Source organism: Typopeltis vanoorti, chromosome 13 (assembly GCF_054136105.1).
Source record: "Typopeltis vanoorti isolate ZY-2024b chromosome 13, IOZ_Tvanoo_1.0, whole genome shotgun sequence".
In the NCBI taxonomy this organism is placed as follows: domain Eukaryota; kingdom Metazoa; phylum Arthropoda; class Arachnida; order Uropygi; family Thelyphonidae; genus Typopeltis; species Typopeltis vanoorti.
Genome location: NC_143561.1, coordinates 106,597,507 through 106,617,702, shown reverse-complemented (window position 1 = coordinate 106,617,702; position 20,196 = coordinate 106,597,507). Strand labels below are relative to the sequence as shown.

Here is a 20,196-nt window from a genome sequence, read left to right as displayed (position 1 = left end):
TTTGGCATAAATATTCCATGTTGTCATATTGGTATTTCTAGTCCCCCCCCTCCCCCACCAGCAAACCTATATCAACTAAAACTCAACTGGTGATGATTTCATATTAAAATGAACTGTGTGTTGGTACACACATTTCCTACCTTCCATTTTCTATCACATTAACCTGTTATTTGTCAGGTTTCCAACACTTTTAAATCTTTAAATTAAAGATGTCAAGAAATTACATTCTTCGTTCCGTCTTTCTCCAAACATAAGCAAACAAAGTTTGTGCATGAAGTAACTTCACAATAGGGCAACTTGTATATAGAGGCTAATGACTTCACATCACTTGCCATAATGCAAAGCACACATCCTTAGGAACATGTATAATGCTATGCATTATGGAAAGGATCTGGCTCCCACTGATGAGACTTCAAAGGTGGAACCGGTCTGGGTAGTGACCCTTCCAAGAATGCATGCCACTATACATGTCCGTAAGGATATATGCTTTGCATTATGGGATATTAAGACAAGTGATGTGAAGTCATTAGCTTCTATATATGAGTTAACCTGTTGTGAAGTTACTTCATGTGCAAACTTTGCTTACACTCTTGGATAAAGGATGAAACCAAGAATATAACTTCTTGGCATCTTTAATTTATAGTATAACCAAGTGGAAAAACTTCAACAACTCTCTGTAATGTTTACACTTATTGGTTGCTGAAAACCATTAGCTCAAAACCCAGTTACTGGAAATAATGCTGTGGGAAGTACGCCATAATTTTTTTTTAGTGTCTTGCACTGAAAGAAACTAAATCATCACATTGTGAATCAACTGTAAAGATGTGGATTAAAATAACAAAAATTTGTGAGTTATAGCAAAACAAGAAAAGTAGGAAGGATAAATCAAGGTTTTGATCACCAAAATTTTATACTGCACACTACTTCATTGAAAAATGTCCATAAATATCCAATATTTTATAACCAGGACAAAATGGTTTTTTAAAAATTAATCCCACACACAAGAGAGGTCATAAAACCTATACGCAACAGTGCTATTTATGGGCAAGTGTTAAGGAGAACAAAGGAATCTATTAACATGTCATAAAAATAGGATTGTACTCATTGGGGGAAAACAGTATGAGAACGGTTGTCCCAAAGAACAGAGGTAGACAGAATGAAGGAAGCTGATGAGAAGTTAGTTTGATAAATTTGGAGTTGAATTGTATATAGATGTTGACAATGGCTGCTCATGTTCTTACATGAATAGAGGAAAGCAAATAATGATAGTGGGCAATTCAGTGCAGCAATGCTAATGAAAGCATCTATAAAAAAGGCATAATGCAGAAACAGTATCTATGGCACAGAATCTATTAGGCAGAATGTCCTCTTCATTGTATACAATGAAGAATTTTTATGAGGATTTTGGGTGCATCACTCCAAATGTGAAAACAATGTTCTAAGGTTGGTCAGATTAGGAATTTATAAAGTGTTAGGAGTTAAGTGGGAGAGTAGTAGTAGTAATGTTTTCAATAAAAAAAAGGAGGTTATGGATGTGACACATTTGTGCATGCCAGGATAAGTTACATGTGAAAGTCAGCATATGAAAAGAAAACTGTGTGTAAATCAGAACAGATTATCAAAAGAGGAAGAGAAGTGATAGCCTTCTTCTAAGTAATAAGACCAAAATGCATTTTGATGGCATTGAAATGCACTTAATTATCTTCACGCCTCTTGAGAATGGTGAGGAGATCAGATTTTAAGATGCTGGTTATGAAAGATTTTCAAGCTTGAATCACCTGAGTAGTAATCTTCTGAAAAATGTACATCTGAGTACATTTTTCAAATGAAGAAGAGGAATGGAATATAATTCTGTAATGCAAAATTACCTATGGGATTGAAGGTTTGTGAGAGAGGAGGTCACTGATGTACAGGAAGAATATGGGTGAGAACTCCGAGATAATCCACCTACACTGACATGCAATAAATGATCAGAGAGAAGGGGGAAAAAAAAGCACTCCACTCACAAAGTATAGGAAGGAGGATATTACATGATAGCTCAGTAAGAAGCTCTCAATACTAGGCATGAACGAATGTCTTGGAAATATTAAGAAACTACACGCGAGTGTCTCCAAATTTTTCTACAGCCTGTGTCCAAAGGCAGGTAAGGTTAGTGACTAGGTCTGTTGTAGAGCGAGAGTGGTGGAATCCATATTGCTGATCACTAATGAAATGATGGTCACTGGGTAGCGAAGCTGTTGTTGATAACCTTCATCACTTTTGAAATGATTAAGGTGAGGGTAATATTGGAAATATTAGATATATTTCTATATCTAATACTGAAATATTAGAATATTAATTACAAGTTGTTTTTTTCTGATCAGTATACACTGTTAATTTCCTTAAATAATGCCATTATGAAACTATTATAGGTTGATTCTCAAATACAGCAAACCTATAGGGACAACAGAAATAGTTTGTTATACTGCACAGTTGCTATAGTGAATTTCTTTTAGCATAGAACTGCACCTTTGAAGCTTTGATTGGTAGTTTGTTAGCAGTGCCTCCAATAGAAAGCATTGCATTAGGAAGTAGATTCTTACCGGAAGGAGAAGAAAAGCAAGAAAATTGTAAAAATAGTTCCTTGTACTATAGTAATAATTTCTGCATTTGGAACTTAAGCAAACGAACTGATCCATCCATGTCCTGACTTAATGCTAGTGAAAGATGGTGTATTGTATCACCACACATTAAGCAAACTAGAACTTTCAATGATTATAAAGACCTCTATTCAAATTTCATTTAGGATACAAATAGCATTTATGAATTTTCTTCAACTAAATGTGAGTTAGCTAGTCTCAGAGAGGTAGCAGGGTTCATCCTTCCAGAAAAACATAATTTACAGAAATAGCAGATTATGCAGTTATGATTAACTGTCTGATCATAGCATTAACTATACTTCCATGAAGCCAAGCTACTTGGCTGTGACCAGCTGATGAGCCTAACATATAAAAGGAGGTGAGATCTTAACAATCTGAAAAGAATTTTTTGTGACTTTTATTTATTCATTTTTTTAATATTTAACTTGTTCTTAACAAAGTCTGTGCGCTTTGCGACCATATGCCTGGAGAAAGAGTATCCTAGGTTCGATTCCCGTCGGTAACTTGAGGAGCTGAACGTGGACAGTAGGGTCCCCCCCTCCCGTTTATCCTGGGGTTTTTCATCCCACAAAGCAGGCAAACCGACCTCGAGAACTCAACATTACAGGACATAGGATACACCAGGGCATAGGGCTGACCACCTTATCCTCTGAACAGTTTGAGGTCCGATGATTAATAAACCCTTGACACTGCAAGGTAAAAGAGGGGAAAAGGAAGATGAGATCTTAACAAAGTTGTGCACATTTAAATTGGTCATAAATTATATACTGAATGATCTGTTAGAGATTAAATTTCTTCCAGGCTATATAAGAGATAAGCAGATATTGAGAGGTTGTGTGTCTGTATATGCACACATGCATTTAAGTAATTCTGTATGTGTGCACCAGTCCATACAATAACGAGCCAACAATATAAGTAACCTTGAGCGCAATATTTCAGTGTCAAACATGCTGGCAACTATCATGAATTCATTATAATTAACTTTAACTTAGCAATAAGTGATTAACATTAATTACTTTCATTAACATTAATGATTTATGGCTGAAGCAATTAACTGCATATGTTTTCCAGTTGGTTTACTTCTTTTACTACACGAAAACTCCAGGGATCCTTCCAACCAAAGGACAAGGCCATGTTGTTCTCACTCCCATTTTATGGAGTACTCCAGTATCCCAGAAACTGCTAAGTTAATGGAGTTTTCTAATAATGAATTATACACAGGTAGTTAACCTTCAAGCATGCTACAAACACAGCTCTAATTTTGTTGGTGGTTTAAAACAATAATAAGCTGCTCTCAAGCATCTTCAATATTAAGAACAATATAATATAATCAAAGCTGTGTTGTGTCACAGTAAAATCATAAAACAAAGAAAGTATACACTATGCAAAATGTTATGCAAAGGATGAATCTTGATATGCTCCATACAGTGCCAGTAAAAAACATGTTACAGATGAAACAGACCAACTGAACCTCTACATGAGCTACGAGATGGCCCACAATCTATTACATGGCAATGAAATATACTGATAACATGAAAAGAAGCATATCAAAATGAACAAAATATCAGATGTCATAAGCAGCACAGGAAAAGCAAACACTTGGTCTGATGAATCCCAATTTTAATATAAAGGAAAAGGTTATAAATACAGTACTGTAACAATTGCAAAGCTGAAAACACACGTTGGCTGCTGCTAGTGTGACTGGGAAAGAGGTTATAAATTCTAAATATAGCATGTTTTCTAACATGATATATTTAAAACTAATACTTTCTCTTATTTCTTCTTGTAACACACAAATTCTCTAATACTACTTTCTGAATGTGAATATCCTAAAAGATCAGATTCTGATCTTTTAGGATATTAATTGGATTGCACTGTTTACTAGATTCTGGACATAAGTTCAGCCATTTGGCTGTTATTGACAGATATAAATCAAGTTAATGAAAAGTCAATTTTAGTGTGTTTGTATATGTGCATTTTTCTCCTTGAGAAAAATGCACATATGCAAACACTATTATTATTATTTGGTTATCTCCATGGAGTTAGAAGACTCATTATGGGAAACCTAACTAACCTTTATATAAACAATACCTATCATACTTCTCCTTAAACTCATTCAATGTCAGGGCACTCACAACTAGTTCTAGCAATCCATTGCACACAACTTCCAAGGGTGGTTCCTAGTTCTCTCTATTTATCATAAACTGATTTTTTTTTTCTGTAAATCTCTTAGTAACTTATAAGTTTCTATCATGTCCCCTCCCTTTCACCTATAAACTAAACTTTGTAATCCATAGAGCCCCACACCTATGAATCCTCTCCACCACCTCTTGACTGTGAAGAAAATCCAGGCAACCAAATCTTTGCACAATAGTCAAGATGTAGTCAAATCATAGCTTATCAACAGAAATAATAACCAACCTCTGAACCTCAACTATGTTTACCATTATCCCCAAATCCCTAGCCTCAACAATCTAGTACCATCAATGTGATACACAGTATGTAATCTTTTCAACCCAAATCATATAACTTAACATTCTGCAACATCAAATTAAATTAAGTAACAGCCATTATCCTCAGCCCATAATGCTAATTTATTTAAATCATCCTGCAGGATATCTAAATCACCTTTATGAATTATCGCCCTTCCTGATTTTGCATTATCAGCAAACAACTGAATATTCAAACCTGAAATCATTCCGTATATTATTAATATATAAATCAAAGAGGTGTTTCCCTAGTACAGACACCTGCAGCACTCCATACCCCCTCAATCTCCTAGATTCTATTTTACCATATGCTACTTTCTGGTCTCTCAGCCACCTCCCCACATCTTCATATCTCTTCTGCTCCAACTTAAGTAACAGATCAGCAAACAACTGATATTCAAACTTTAAATCATTCCGTATATCATTAATATACAAATCAAAGAGGAGTTGCCCTAGTACAGAACCCCTGCAGCACTCCACAATGAGATACTCTCAATCTCCTAGATTCTATTTTACCATATGCTACTTTCTGGTCTGTCAGCCACCTCCCCACACCCACATCTTCATATCTCTTCTACTCCAACTTAAGTAACAGTTTTCCCTGAGGTATCATGTCAAAATGCCTCTGCAAAGTTCAGTAGTATCACGATGTAGCTAATTCCCTCATCTAGTTATGCTGTCATTATTATAAAATGAGTAAATTTACAAAATGAGCATGGTATTCCTATTCACTCATTCCTAGATTTCATCTTTAATCAACTTTTCCAATAATCTGACTACCACCACTCTTGAGATACTAATTGGTCTGTAATTTGTTGCTCATGTCTTTGAGCCACCTTTATGTCATGGAACTATCTTGCCCTCTTTCCATTCTCTTGGAAGGTTGCCAAATCTGAGGTTTGAATTAAACTTCGTTGGAGGCACTACCAATTCTCTTGCACATAAGCTGACATCATCTAGTCATAATGATGTATTCATGTTGATATTCAATATGCTTAGCATCTTCAGTTCATCTACATCAATTTTCACACCAGCCTTTGCCAAATCTCCACCTGGATGATACACCCTTACAAAGTGATCACTTAGCAACTCGTCTTTCTTCTGCTTCTGTCACCTTCTTAACATTGGGAATGGTTATAGTTATTATTCCATAATCATTCTTTCTCCTATTTGCTAAACAGCAAAAAAGCTTTTGTATTTACTTTGGCCTACTCACCTAATTTTCTCTCATAATCTGATTTGGCGTTTCTTACCGTACTAGTTATCCTATTTTACCTGTACTTTTTTTGCACTGCTTATGAGTATGCTGATCACCTTCTTCTTTATATATATATATATATATATATATATATATATTACAGCTCCTGCTTTATATCTCTATTCAACCACTTATCACACTCGTGTTTGATACTAATGTGAAGTAATTTGGCTCTATGTACAAGTAGTATAATCATGAATATACATCACACACAAACTTTGCTTAGGAAAAAGGATTAAACAAGAATATAATTTCATGGCATCTTTAATTTAGTGTCTACCTTGGTTACAGATACATCTTCCAATACTTTTAACAGATCAAGCATCCTCAAACCCCCTGGTCCCCAATGAAGTCCCCATAATACTTGCTTGGTCTACACCCATTGTGTGCTAATCTGCCAATGCAATGAATCAATGTCTTTCTGACCCCCCACCCTCCAAGGTCTATAGTATCATATATATCTATAGAGAAATGACTAGGCCATCTCTGTTGCCAATAATCTTTGGCCAAGTCAAGCTGAAAACCAAACGACAATATTTGTTCTATGGGGCTCTATTTCACCAGATAGCCTCAAATGAACCATCATCCTCAAGGTTGAACTCATATATCCTAACTATATCCCAGTTAGGATATAGTTAGGATATATGAGTTCATTCTATGTTCATCGATTCTATCCAGAATAGGACAATCTGGAAAATTAATGACCCCCCCCCCTCTCTCTCAGACATTCAGTTTCTGTTGAACTGGACACTATTATTCCTCCACTCCCCCCCACCCCCAAAATCATTAAAACAAGAATCACTGCTAACCAACATCCTTTTACAGTCCATCTTGAAACTCAATGAATCAACTTCACTGCCTCCTCTTTTATTCCATCTACTTCTGTCCTTTGGAATGGTCTCCCCCACTCTGCCTTTCCCAAAGATTGCTTCTTTCTTCTATTCCTCTTGCCCACATATGGCACTAATATGCTATAGGTCTTGTGGCCTTTCATATATGGATCAGATATATATTTAAAAAAAAATATATAAAATAAAATTCTGAACTTATATTTTTGTTGGTTGACATTCTTCAATTATCATTATCAATACCCCTCCTCCTTGAAAATACAATACCTCTCACATTCTATCCCTGTAACTATACCATTTTCTGATAACCAGGTCATCCCTCTGTTGCCAATAATTTTTGTTCACATCATGCTGACCATGTCAAAAAATTCCTCTCCTATATTTCTGATACTTCTGGCATTCATATACATATATTTCAACCTCACTCCGTTTACAGGATAAGGTGTTCAGCCTTATGCCCTGGTGTATCCTATGGCCTGTAGTGTTGGGTTCTCAAGGCCAGTTTGCCTGCTTTGTGGGATGAAAAACCCCAGAATAAACTGGAGAAAAAACCCTGCTGTCCAAGCCCAAGACTGGCTAACTTGGCTATGGCTGAGGAAGATCCTTCAGCTCCTCACGTCACCGACGGGAATCGAACCTAGGACACTCCTCCCACAGGCATATGGTTGCGAAGCGCATAGCCACTAGGCTAACCGCGCAGACTCTCAGATTTGATACCTGGGACAAACGCATTCCACACATTTGTCCAGGGATGGCTGAACCCAAACTTAACTGCATCCCCCACAACACTTCTAGTGTCACTTCCAACCTTTCACTGAATAGCACACTCTCTCTCTCCAAACTATTTAAATGCAGTTCATCAGGTATACAGAAATTTTTCATATACAGATCCACCTCACACATCTATTAACTGCATACCATTGCTCCTGCATGACCTTCTCATTTCAACTCATTAGCAATCACAAGTTGAGATTCATCTTGATTCAGTTCTAATTTGACAAAAATATGTTATACATATTAGAAAAGCATGAACATAAACATATATTCATACTTTTCAACTCCTTAAGATGAAAGCATGAATGTTTCATAAATTCTTTTACTTGTAAATTTTGCTCATCACAACAATATACAGTAAGAAAAAAAAATCCAATATATTTATATGTTTTTTTAATGTTAATTTATATGTGAAATGAGAGAAGAATACCTTATCTAAGGCACCAATGAATTGCTGATCACCATGAAAGACTTCTTTAATTAGATTCTGATACTTAATATGAACTTCTAGGACAGATTCTACAAACATCTGTGGTATCTATAAAAAAAAAAAAAGAAACAGAAAAATTAATTTCTTACTTTTTAAACTTAAATACTCTAGTTTATGATAGCTTATCTTTTCAAATACAAAATATCAAAAAGTAAGCCAGATATTAATTACATTCACAGAATGCAATTTATATCAAAATAATCAAGATAAAGACAAACTGTTTATTTGGGCAGCTTTTTGTGTTCCTGGGATCACTTAAGGATCAAAGACGCATAACTGGTAGGAGATCTATATATCACCTTTAAAGAATGCAGAGAAAGTTGGAGCTTCTGATGTAATGTCCGATCCTCACTTTCACGTGATGCACCTCATTAGTAGATATCTTCTGGGTATTGAACAAACGAGGATAGGCTGACAATTTAGGACTTAGCCAACCAAATTGCATTTTCTACTGACTTAAACCACAAATGGTGGTACACCATGAGATTTCATGACAGTCAGAGTGCTGTCTAGTTAAACAAGGACGCACTCCCTGCTGTTTTCATCAAGGAACCATGGTGAATAGTGAAACTACTACTCAAACTCCCACTCAATATCTAGAAGAAGGTGCCAGAGAAATGAAGATAGGAGCCATCAACACAAGAAGCATTAATGGAAAAGAAATTGAACTTGTAAAAGAACTGGAAGGAAAGTACCACATGAATATAACACACATTACCGCCACAAAGAAGACAAAAAGAGATGAGATCCCACTAAATAATCAGTATATTATATTTGGGCAATAACAATAGTAAAGGAAGGATTGGCGATAGCATTGAACAACAAACATGAAGATAAACTTTTTGAATGGAAGGTAGTTTCAAGAGTAATGTGGGCAAACTTAAAATGGGGAAATGGACAATGAAACTTATTTGTGCCTATGGTCCTTATAGAAGGTTCTTCCAAGAAAGAAGTGGAGGAATTTACTAAGTCAATAGAGCAGACAACAAAAATAAAGAAAATGGAAAAAAGTGGTCCTAGTTGAAGATCTAAATAGCAAAATAGGAAATAAATCCCATCATCCATATAGAAAAGTTTTGAAAATGGAGGAAAAGGGCAAGGCTAATAATAATGGTAAACATCTACTTGATTTCTGCTTATGAAATGTACTAGTAATTTACTAATGCAAAGTTCCAACATAAGGATGTGCACAAGTTCATGTGAAAAGATTATGCCATTGCTGATATTGATACTTCATGCTGGTTTAGGATACAAGAGTGTACAGAGAATTTGAAACTTAATTTATATAGTCAAAGAGAATTTGACTACATAAATTAAGTGATCACTTAATTTATGTAGGATAAAAATGAATATCATATTAAAAGATTATGCAAGAAAGTTAAAAATAATGAAATTTGAGGAGCATTTACAGGTAAACTGTAGACTTGACAATACAGGCATTATTGAAGAAAAATGAAATAGTTCGAAAACAAGAAATAAACATTATTTCAAAGTGACAAACTCTGAAGAAAACATTGATTCAGCTATGGAAGAATGTGGCAAAGTTTTTTTGCAAGAATAGATATAAAAAATGAAGATAAGGATACCAAAGATGTTTGTAGAACAACAGTAGAAAATTTTCAAGAGGTATGCAAACAGGAGTCATACTAATACTTGGATAGAAAAAACCATCAAACACTTGAGATACAGAAAAGCAGCTGGAGTAGATGACATTCAACGGGAAATGCTCAAATGAATGTATAAAAATTTTAGTGTGGCTACACTGCTTAATTCAGAGGGCCTAGTCAGAAAGTCAAATTTCAGATAATTGGAGTAGAGCTCTCATAGTTCCCATCTACACAAAAGGGAATAAAGCTGAAAGTGAGAATTATAGAGGAATTTCTCTGTGTTTCAGGTAAGAGTTCAAGCATTCTTGAAAAGGACTCACTTGAAGGAATCTCCACCTTGATGTGGTGAGGGAGCTTGTGCACTCTGACAACTGGCAGGGCCACCCGAGCTGGCCAAGATCTCATTTGGGTAGGAGCCAGACTAAGTGAGATACCCTGGAAGTGGGTAACAGCACATTCCAGTACTGTCATGAGGCTGAAATATGCAATATCACCAAAGGGCTCATGTCCAGGAAGCTATCTGGAATGAAAGCACCAATTAAGGAAAATTACACATATTGGTACTTGGAATTACTACATACATGCAAACTGGACATAGTGCAAAATGAATGAAAATTTCTATCGATATACTAGAAATTGCAGCACCACATTGGAAAACAAACGGACATTTTACATCAACAGCTAGGCAATACCATTTATTTTGCTGGACATCATTATTAGCAAAAAAGGTGCAGCTATAATCGTCAAAAAATGTATATGCAAATCAGTGTTGAGCTACAAACCTATCAACAATAGGATAATTGACTAAAATCCAATATCAATCACACTCTTACACACAAGTGATGCAGATGAAGAGACCTCTTCTACAGGGTTCTGAATTTAGCCATAGATGCAATAACGAAAAGACACATTTTGATCATTAAGGCTGATTTCAATGCAAAAGTTGGAAACAGGATGGAAGACCAGAACAAGACAGTCCTGGGATCTGTCTAAGTGAGATCCCAGGACTCACGGTCTGGACATGGAAAATGAAAGAGGTGAAAGACTCTGACTTTCGCATAGAAAGAGAACTAATGGACACTAAAACCTTCTTTAAGCAACATAAACAGAGACTATACATCTGGAGACAGAACAAGGAACCAAATTGATTATATCCTTATTAACAAAAGTTGGAGGTCTATGACGAAAAATGTTAAAGCATTTCCCAGAGCTAATTGTGGCTCTGATCACCAGCTCCTCATTGCTGATATGAAAATATGTCTGAAAACAAATAACACAACATATCCACCCAGATTAGATTTTAAAGGAATTACTGAGACATATAGCATTAAAGTGAAAAATAAATTTCTAGAACTAGGGAACTACACTGATGAAATGACCCAGAAGAACTTTGGGATAAAACAAAAATAATATTACTGGAAACTGCAAAGTCAACGTTGCCCAAAATTTTCAAAATTAACATGCCCTGAATCAAATGAAATGCTGAAGCAAGTCAAGAAATAAAAGGACTTTCAATGGAAGATGATAGGCAGAGCTACAGCAAGTTGTCCAAGATCATCAAAAAACTTTGCATAAAGATAAAAACTTTATAAACAACATATGCAAAGCAACTGAAGATCACTCAAATCAAAATCAAACCAAAGACCTATTTAGTAAAAGGCTGTTGAATAGAAACTTTAAAAACCAAAATATTCAAGTATAGCTGGAAAGACTATTGCTCAAATTGATATAAAGAGAATTCAGTGTCATTCAACAAAGAAAAAATGAACCTTAAAAGAAGAGGTTGAAGAAGTGCTAACAAAACTCAGAAAAGGGAAAACCCTGAGTCACGACCAAATACCAAGCAAACTTATCGCATATCTAGGACCCATAGGAATCAAAATCATAAGAAAAATTTGTAATAGAATCTGGGAGACAGAAGATTGGATAAAATCCATTTTTATACCAATACACAAAAAAGGAAATGTCAATGAATGCAATAATTATAGATCTGTAGAGCCTTGATCTCATAAGAAAGCAAAATTCTTTATATATTATTAAAGAAAAACTTAATATGTTGAGCAACAACTTCCTGCTGAACAGGGAGGTTTTAGAAAAGGATGTGGAACAAGAGATCAAATTTCTAATTATGACACTTGGTTGAAAAGGGCTCAGAATTTAATATTCCCTTACATATGTGCTTCATTGATTATGCTAAAGCATTTGACTGTCTCACAAGGGAGGACCTGTGGAAAATACTAAGTAAAATGAGCTACCCAGAACACGACACACCTTTTAAAACGACTCTACAAGAGGAATCAGGCTGCTGCTGTAAAGATGGATGGTAAAACATCTCAGTGGTTCAACATCAAGAAAGGTGTGAGACAAGAATGCATACTCTCCCTTGATATATAAATACAATCATTATGGAGGATACAATATCAGAAAGGCACTTAATGGACAGGATAGTGGTTTCTCAGTTGGTGGCAAAAAATAAACAATCTTAGGCATGCTGATGACACTGTTCTTATTGCTAGCAGCAAAGAAGAATTGGAATCCCCATTAAAAGAGTTGAATGGGAAATCCTGAAATATGGTTTAAGAATAATTAATTGCGATAAAACAAAATACATGGCCATAGATGAGAATGACATTTTGCCCACAACATTGACTTTGAGAAGGTGGATGAATTCATTTACCTTGGACCTCTAATAAGCACCAAGAGTAGATATCAACCAGAAATTAAAAGAAGAATTACCAGGGTGAGGTCAGCAATGGTACAATTGCAGAAAATATGGAAAGATAACATTTCTATCTCTACTAAATCAAGACTAGCTTGGTGTTTTTTGATTTTTTTATGGTGCTGAATCTTGGACATTCAGCAAAAAATATATGGTTAAGATAAATAGCTTTGAAATGTGGTCCTGGAGAAGGATGTTGAGTCTCCAGGATGGACAAAAGGTCTGATGAAAGCATAGCCACCTCTTGATTATTAGTAAGTCAACTAATAATCAAGAGGTGGCTATGCGACATTGTAAATGAAAGAATTCTCAAATACTTCGGTCACATTTCAAGACATGAAAATGGTAACCTGGAAAAACTTATCATCCAGGGCAGAGTGGAAGGACATAGAAAAAGAAGATGCCCAAGACCAAGGTGATTGGATGAGATTAAAAAGATCATCGGACTTACTTTAGAGTTGACCACTGTTGCAACAAAAGACAAAGAAATGGAGAGACATTGTGGCTAGGGTCACGAGTCATCAGAAAAGGAGACCAATTAAATAACTTGGAAATAGTTTGAGAAATTTTTATACATCTAATATAAATAAACAATTGCATACAAGTTAAAAACCTGTATGCAATTGTAATTATCAATTGAGGTTGAGAAAAATTGTGGAAAAGAAATCTGGAGAAGAACAAGCTACATTAAGGCAAAACAGAAGTTGTTAAGATTTGATTTTCACCATACAACAAATAGTTGGGCAATCACAGGAATACGACTAGGATCTGTACTTTAGTTTTGTTGATCTGTAAAACATATCCAGGTATCCAGAAAAAAAGCTTTTCAAAACATTACAATTATATGGGATAAATGGAACATTATGTAGAGCAATAAATAGTCTATATTTAAGCTGTAAGTCAGTACCAGTTAAAACTGAAGGAAATACAGGAAGGTGGTTTGATGTAAAATCAGGAGTAAGACAAGAATGCACATTATCTACAATCTTATTCATCATTTATATGGATCACATTATGAAAGTAAATGGCATTTAACCTGATATTAGAATCAGAGATATCGAACTTAGCACTTTGCTTTATACATATGATGTACTCCTAAATACATCCATTACAAGTCTCTATAGTTTCCTAACTAAATTGCATGACAGCTGTAACAAATTGTATGAAAATCAGCAATAAAAGATCAAAAACTATGAAAATAGGCAGAAAATTTCAGTCGCATTCTCAATTCTCATTCAGAATCTAACAGAACAATAAAATAAATAATTTCAACTATTTAGGCACAGTTTTTAGTGAAGAATGCAAATTAAATATGGAAACAGACAACAGAATAAGTAAAGGTGATATGGACAGTTAAATGAATTTATATGGAATAAGAGAGAAATTAACCAAAACACTAAGCTAGCAGTACACAAGAAAGTGCTCTAACCAGTTTTAAGTTATGGATATGAGAGTTGGGTTAGAAATAAAGCACATGATCAAAGACCAGACAGAGACCAGGACATGAGAATTCTGAGAAAAATTATGGGAATGAACAGATGGCATCAATGACAGAATCTTGTTAAAAATGAAGATATTAGGAAGGCACTTCTCATTGTTAGTATTAAGAATGTGTGAGCAGATAAAATCTAAGATGGTATATTCACTTAAACAGAATGCGAGAGGAAGGGTTAGCAAAACAGATGCTTTATGTCAAGATGGCAGGAAAAAGATCCAGAGCAAGACCAAAATTCAGATGGATTGATTCAGTCAAAAGTGCCCTAGAAGACCAATGTCAGTTATGACAATATTAAGGGGATGAGAAGTAATCAACTAATTTGGAGGAGCATGTTGATAGGAGATTAGTAATAACGTAAACTTAATCATGTAGACATAGTAGCTTGTAAATCCCTTGAGGACACACAGCAGGAAATTGATGATGTTGAAGAAATAGATAGTAATGCAATGGATTCTCCTATTTTGCTTCCCTTGGCCAAGATATATTAATGAAATGTTCTCAATTTGGTATCATGGCCCAGATACATTAGGTTTTCATCCTCCACCTTAACAGATATCCTACACTGTTTTACCATGGCAAATAGATTAACAATAGTGCAGCTTTTCTAAGCACTTTAACAGTGTGTTTTGAATAGAATCTCTCTCTCTCTTTTACAGTACAGAAAAAAAATCTATTCATACAGGTAGATATATTCACAAACTTTCCTATTATCATCCCTTCCTTTAAGCAATCTCTGTTTCAATGAGGCATCTCTCACAGCTAACTTAATGACACACACAACTTCTTGTATAATGGCTACAATAATGAGAGAATTAGCAAAATACTTCATCTCCTCCCAATATTCACATACAGATTATAGTAATGTGATTGCTATTCCTTATACCTGGGATACATAAGAAAAAATAGCTAGTAACTTAAAAAAATGCAATCTCTGCAGTGCCTTTAAATCCTACCTAAAACTGGCTGCTCTTATCCATTCCCCCAAGGATTAACTATTTCCTCCCTAACTTTTTGGTGTACTTAGAGTTTCTTGATCCTGCCAGTTAGGCATTATAATCATGTGTTTAGAATTAAGCGTTGCTGATTTGGTTGTTGAGTCTTTCCATATTTTTTTTTATCTCTCACAGAAACATCTTCATTGGATAATACAGCTTAAACTGCAACACAAAATAAAGTGGAGCCTAGTATATTACAGTTCTAGCTAGGAAGACCACCTTACTACTATATGTGCAGAAATGAAAATTCAGCCAACAATTGCTTAAAGAACCTTAAAAATACATCTGTAGTCACAACTATAAACAGATATGTCTGTCTAGCTAGCCATGATTAAACATCACTCATAAAATCAAATGGGGGAAAAAAACACTATACTTCATCATAGCAAGTTTAAATCTGAAAGTTTTTAAGAATATGCTGTTGTCCTTTTTTAAGGACAGCAAAAAATTTAGCAAAACTAAATAAATATGGGTATTAAACTTGGAATGCCTAAGAATTACTGTTTCCCAAAATATAAGAAACAGTAATTCTTAGCCATTCAAAGTTATAATCCAGACTTCCTATTAGTGCCCATAGAGGGTTGTAAAATCTCTCCTGATAGGTAATTATGTAACTTATCATTTTGTTTTCATATGTTTTTTTTTAGAGGAATGTAATTAGAGAAATGTTAATTTTGTCTGTAATAATCTTGTAATTTTAATCATTTAAATGAGTTTTTGTTAAAATAATGTGGCACATGCTATTGTCATGTAACGTTGTTAACTCATGTCAAATCAGTAGATCTAATTCTAAGAATTGCCATAGACGATTCCAAAGATGTATGAAGAAAGACATCAGCATGTCCAAAGGTCAATATGACCATATATGGAAAGTTCGAGAAACATGCGCATGCGTACAATGGCAGTCCGGATGTATATAAGGCAAGTTGTCGGGAAGGAATTGGTCTTAGGGTTTTTTTTTAATTTTCTCTTACCTGGGTCCACCGTCATGTTAGATCTGCCACTGGTAATCTAAAGAGAAGTTTCATAGGTTGGGAGTCTTCTACCAAGATCCGCCGTCACGTGAGGTCCGTTGTCAGGAATCGAAAGGAAAAAGCTGCACACTGCAGCCATGTTAAGGATCTTATAGGGCATGGAAAAATCAACTGGACAAGGAAGAAATTTAGCAGGAAACCAAGAATAAGTCAGCAGATGGAAAGAAAGACAAGGAGAATTATGTGAGAACAAAAGATTCATGTAAAAAAGCAGTGTGCTGAATGAGAATTGTAAGTAGTTATACATGTGAATTCTGAACAAGAATATATATTACATGTGTCTGTTTATGAGATAATGTATACTGATATTGAATTAGGCTTACACAAGGTATTCCTTATTGTCAGTTAATGTATACATGACTGTCAGGTTCTTCTGGACTGTGAATTAGCTTTAAAGGAAGAAAATTAGAGCTAAGTTTAGATTAGGAAGAACTGAGAATAAAAGAACTGTAATGAAGTTGTGTGTGTACACACATATATGAGGTGGTATCAAAAAGTTTCGAGACTAGGTTTGTAACACGTCAACAGATGGCAGCACAAGGCTGCATGCACAGTCACAGGGAGCACCTACCTTCATAAGTCAGTGTGCCAAAAGACATCGTCCTGTGTACATCGGGAGCTGTTGCTATTCTGACCACCTGCGTTACCACATCTGCGATTTCATCATGGACAGAGTTAGAACAAAGAGCAAACGTGAAATCGAGGATCATTACCGGTGATGAAACTTGGGTGTATGGGTACGACCCTGAGATGAAGCAACAGTCTTCACAGTGGAAAAGTCCATCATCTCCACGACCGAAAAGGCGAGGCAGGTCCGCAGCTTGACCAAGTGCATGCTCATCATCTTTTTCAACATTTGCGGCATTATGCATCGAAAATTCGTCCTCAGGGGTCAGACCGTCAATAGCAAGTTCTACTGCCAGGTTTTAAGGCATCTGAGGGAGGATATTCAGTGAAAGCGACCAGATCTGTGGCTCGCGAAAAACTGGATGCTCCACAACGACAATGCACCCTGTCAGCGAGCTCTCCTCACACGTGAGTTTCTCGCCAGAAACAACATGATCTCACTTCTGCACCCACCCTACTCGCCAGATTTGGCTCCTGCAGACTTTGCCCTCTTCCTGAAGATGAAGATCCAGCTCAAAGGTCACCGTTTTGTCACCATTGCAAGATCCAGCGCAAATCGCAGAAGATGCTTGACATGCTTTGAAAAGAAGACTTCCAGGACACATTCCAGAAGTGGCAAGAACGCTGGGAGCGCTGTATTGATATGCAAGGGAACTATTTTGAAGGTGATAGTATGTAAACGTAGATAAATAAAGTAATTTCTCGTAAACAGAGCTAGTCTTGAAACTTTTTGATACCACCTTGTATGTGTGTGTGTGTGTGTGTGTGTGTGTGTGTGTGTTAATGTGAATCATTCTGTAAATATTCCTTTTTGATTTAATTAAATGGTTTGTGAACCATTGGACTGATTCTGTCAATGCACTATCCTGAAAAATTTGAACTTGCATAAGACAGAAGTTTGTGATTTATAATTAAGCTAAGACTAATTTAAGGTAAGGATTAATATAAGCAGGAAATACAAACAATACTCGCTTTGTCTTTGGTTCAAAATATTATAATCTCGCTCCCAATATATAGTCTAACTGGTGCATCATAAAACAAATTTGTTAGACTATAGGGTGTGAGGATATGGGATCCAGTAAAAATAAATAAATGGCAGCAGTCAATAGTTAAAACAGTTGACCATTTACGACTTTCACTTAAGTAAAGAATAAAAGACAAAGCAGTAATAGAAAAACAGAACGTATTTATAACAGATGGTCTTCTACTAAGCTCCACTTGATTTTGTGCTTCTGTTTGTTGCAATTTCAGCTGTATTATTCCTTGAAGATGTCTCTGTGAGAGATACAAAATATGGAAAGAGTCAACAGCCAAATTAGCACTTAAGCCTGAATGCATGATTATAATGCCCCATTTATTCCATATAAACGTAATGTTTCAAATAACTTTTTTTTCTCTTGGCATTTCAACATATGGATTTTTCAGATCTGTAAAATTTAAATACAGATCTTTGAGAAAGCATGAGAGTATAACAATTTATTTTAAAGTAAAACATATGAATCTTTACAACTTCTATTTTACTACCTCGTTCTTCCCAAGTTTCTCTTCTACAATTTTCTTAGCCTCCTACTTAAGTATGCTATATAAATCTTATATGGAATACTCAACAGGAAGGTTCCTCTATAATTTTCACATTTAATTTTATTTTCTTTTTTTTGTGTACCATGCTTTTGAAATTATTCAACGTAGCCAACATAACACCTTTATACCTTCATATTTGAGCACTTCTTGTAACATATCACCTACTTCAACTACCTTTCCACATTTTAATCTCTGACAGCTTTTTCTACTTTGTTCATATGCAATTAGGTAACTGCATTTTCTTTTGAATATTTTCTAATACTGTTCTGTCACTCTTGTTGAATCAAATTAAGTATTCAGAACATTATCTCCAGTTTTTATATCACCTTTATCATCTCTGATTCCTTTTAGTGTATTCTTTCTTCTTCTCTTTCTTACAGAACATTCTACTACCTTTAATGATAGTTATCTTATATATTTTACAAAAGCTTTCCCAAGATTCCTTTTCACTATTTTTATACAGTTTTTTTTACATCACAGAGACAAAAAAATATTTTAATAGCATTAACATTATATTTCACATATATTAATAACATTATTTCACATACACCACCCATAAATTACTCTCGTATCTTCTTCTGACTAATTCACACCTCAAAAGTTTTAGATTTACAATAATATATTCATCACATCTACCAATAATGTTATACTTCTAACAAGCATTGGGCAAACAGGTGTTTATTATGAGTGTCAAATATGTTGCTCGTCTTTTCAATATGCAATAATCTCTATGAACTGAATGAAGTGCAAGCTTTACTGACCATTTTTGAGCTTTTTAATTAGTTAAAAATTAAATTAAAGATGCAAGAAATTATATTCTTGTTTAATCCATTATCCAAGTGTAAGGAAACAAAGTTTGCTTGAGAAGTATCCCACATGCATCGTTTCAGGTGTGTATAATGCTATGCATTATGGGTAGGGCCACTACCTACACTGGTTACCATTTCAAAAACTTGAGTGATCTACCAGATGAATCAGTTTGCCAGACCCAGAAGAGATAACAAGGTCAAAGTAATGCAGAAGCCATATAATTCCCATATTACAAGTAGAGAAAAGGTGTAACTCCTTATTAAAGTACTCTAGAGCATTTTGTTAAAAGTTTTTTTTCACTTGGTTATAAATTAAATTAAAGATGTCAAGAAATTATATTTTTTGTTTAATCCTTTATCCAAGTGTTAGTAAACAAAGTTTGAGTGTGAAGTATCTTCATGACTAAGCTATTTGTATATAGATGACTTCACATACGTATACACACAATATACTAAACTACTTGTATATAGAGGCCAATGACTTTACATACATATACATACAAGTATATACAAGCAGCATAGTCACGAAGATACTTCAAGCTCAAATTCTGTTTGCTTATGCTTGGATAAAGGATTAAGTAAGAATATAATTTCTTGGCATCTTTAATTTACTTTAACTGACCATTTTATTGATATCACTAGATACTTCAGTAAAACTTGCCATCTAAGTAAAGGAAAGAGAAAGAAAATAATATGGGTAATAATCAAATAACATTTGCTTAATCACTTCATATAGCATTGTTGCAATCGTCTGGCACATTAGCATGATCAAATGGTGTTTCCTCCAAATTATTCACTGATATCATAAATTTAATATATTTTGCTCAA

The 20,196-nt window shown here is 34.9% G+C and overlaps 1 protein-coding gene across 2 annotated transcripts in view; it reads right to left on the bottom strand.

Moving 5' to 3' along the window:
* Positions 1-20,196, bottom strand: part of Cul2 (cullin 2) — a 427,362-nt gene that overhangs the window by 139,525 nt on the left and 267,641 nt on the right. For both annotated transcript variants that reach the window (XM_090403159.1, XM_090403160.1), the window contains one exon: positions 8,439-8,546. In XM_090403159.1, coding sequence (XP_090259285.1) covers positions 8,439-8,546 — 108 coding nt within the window. The remainder of the gene's footprint in view (positions 1-8,438; positions 8,547-20,196) is intronic.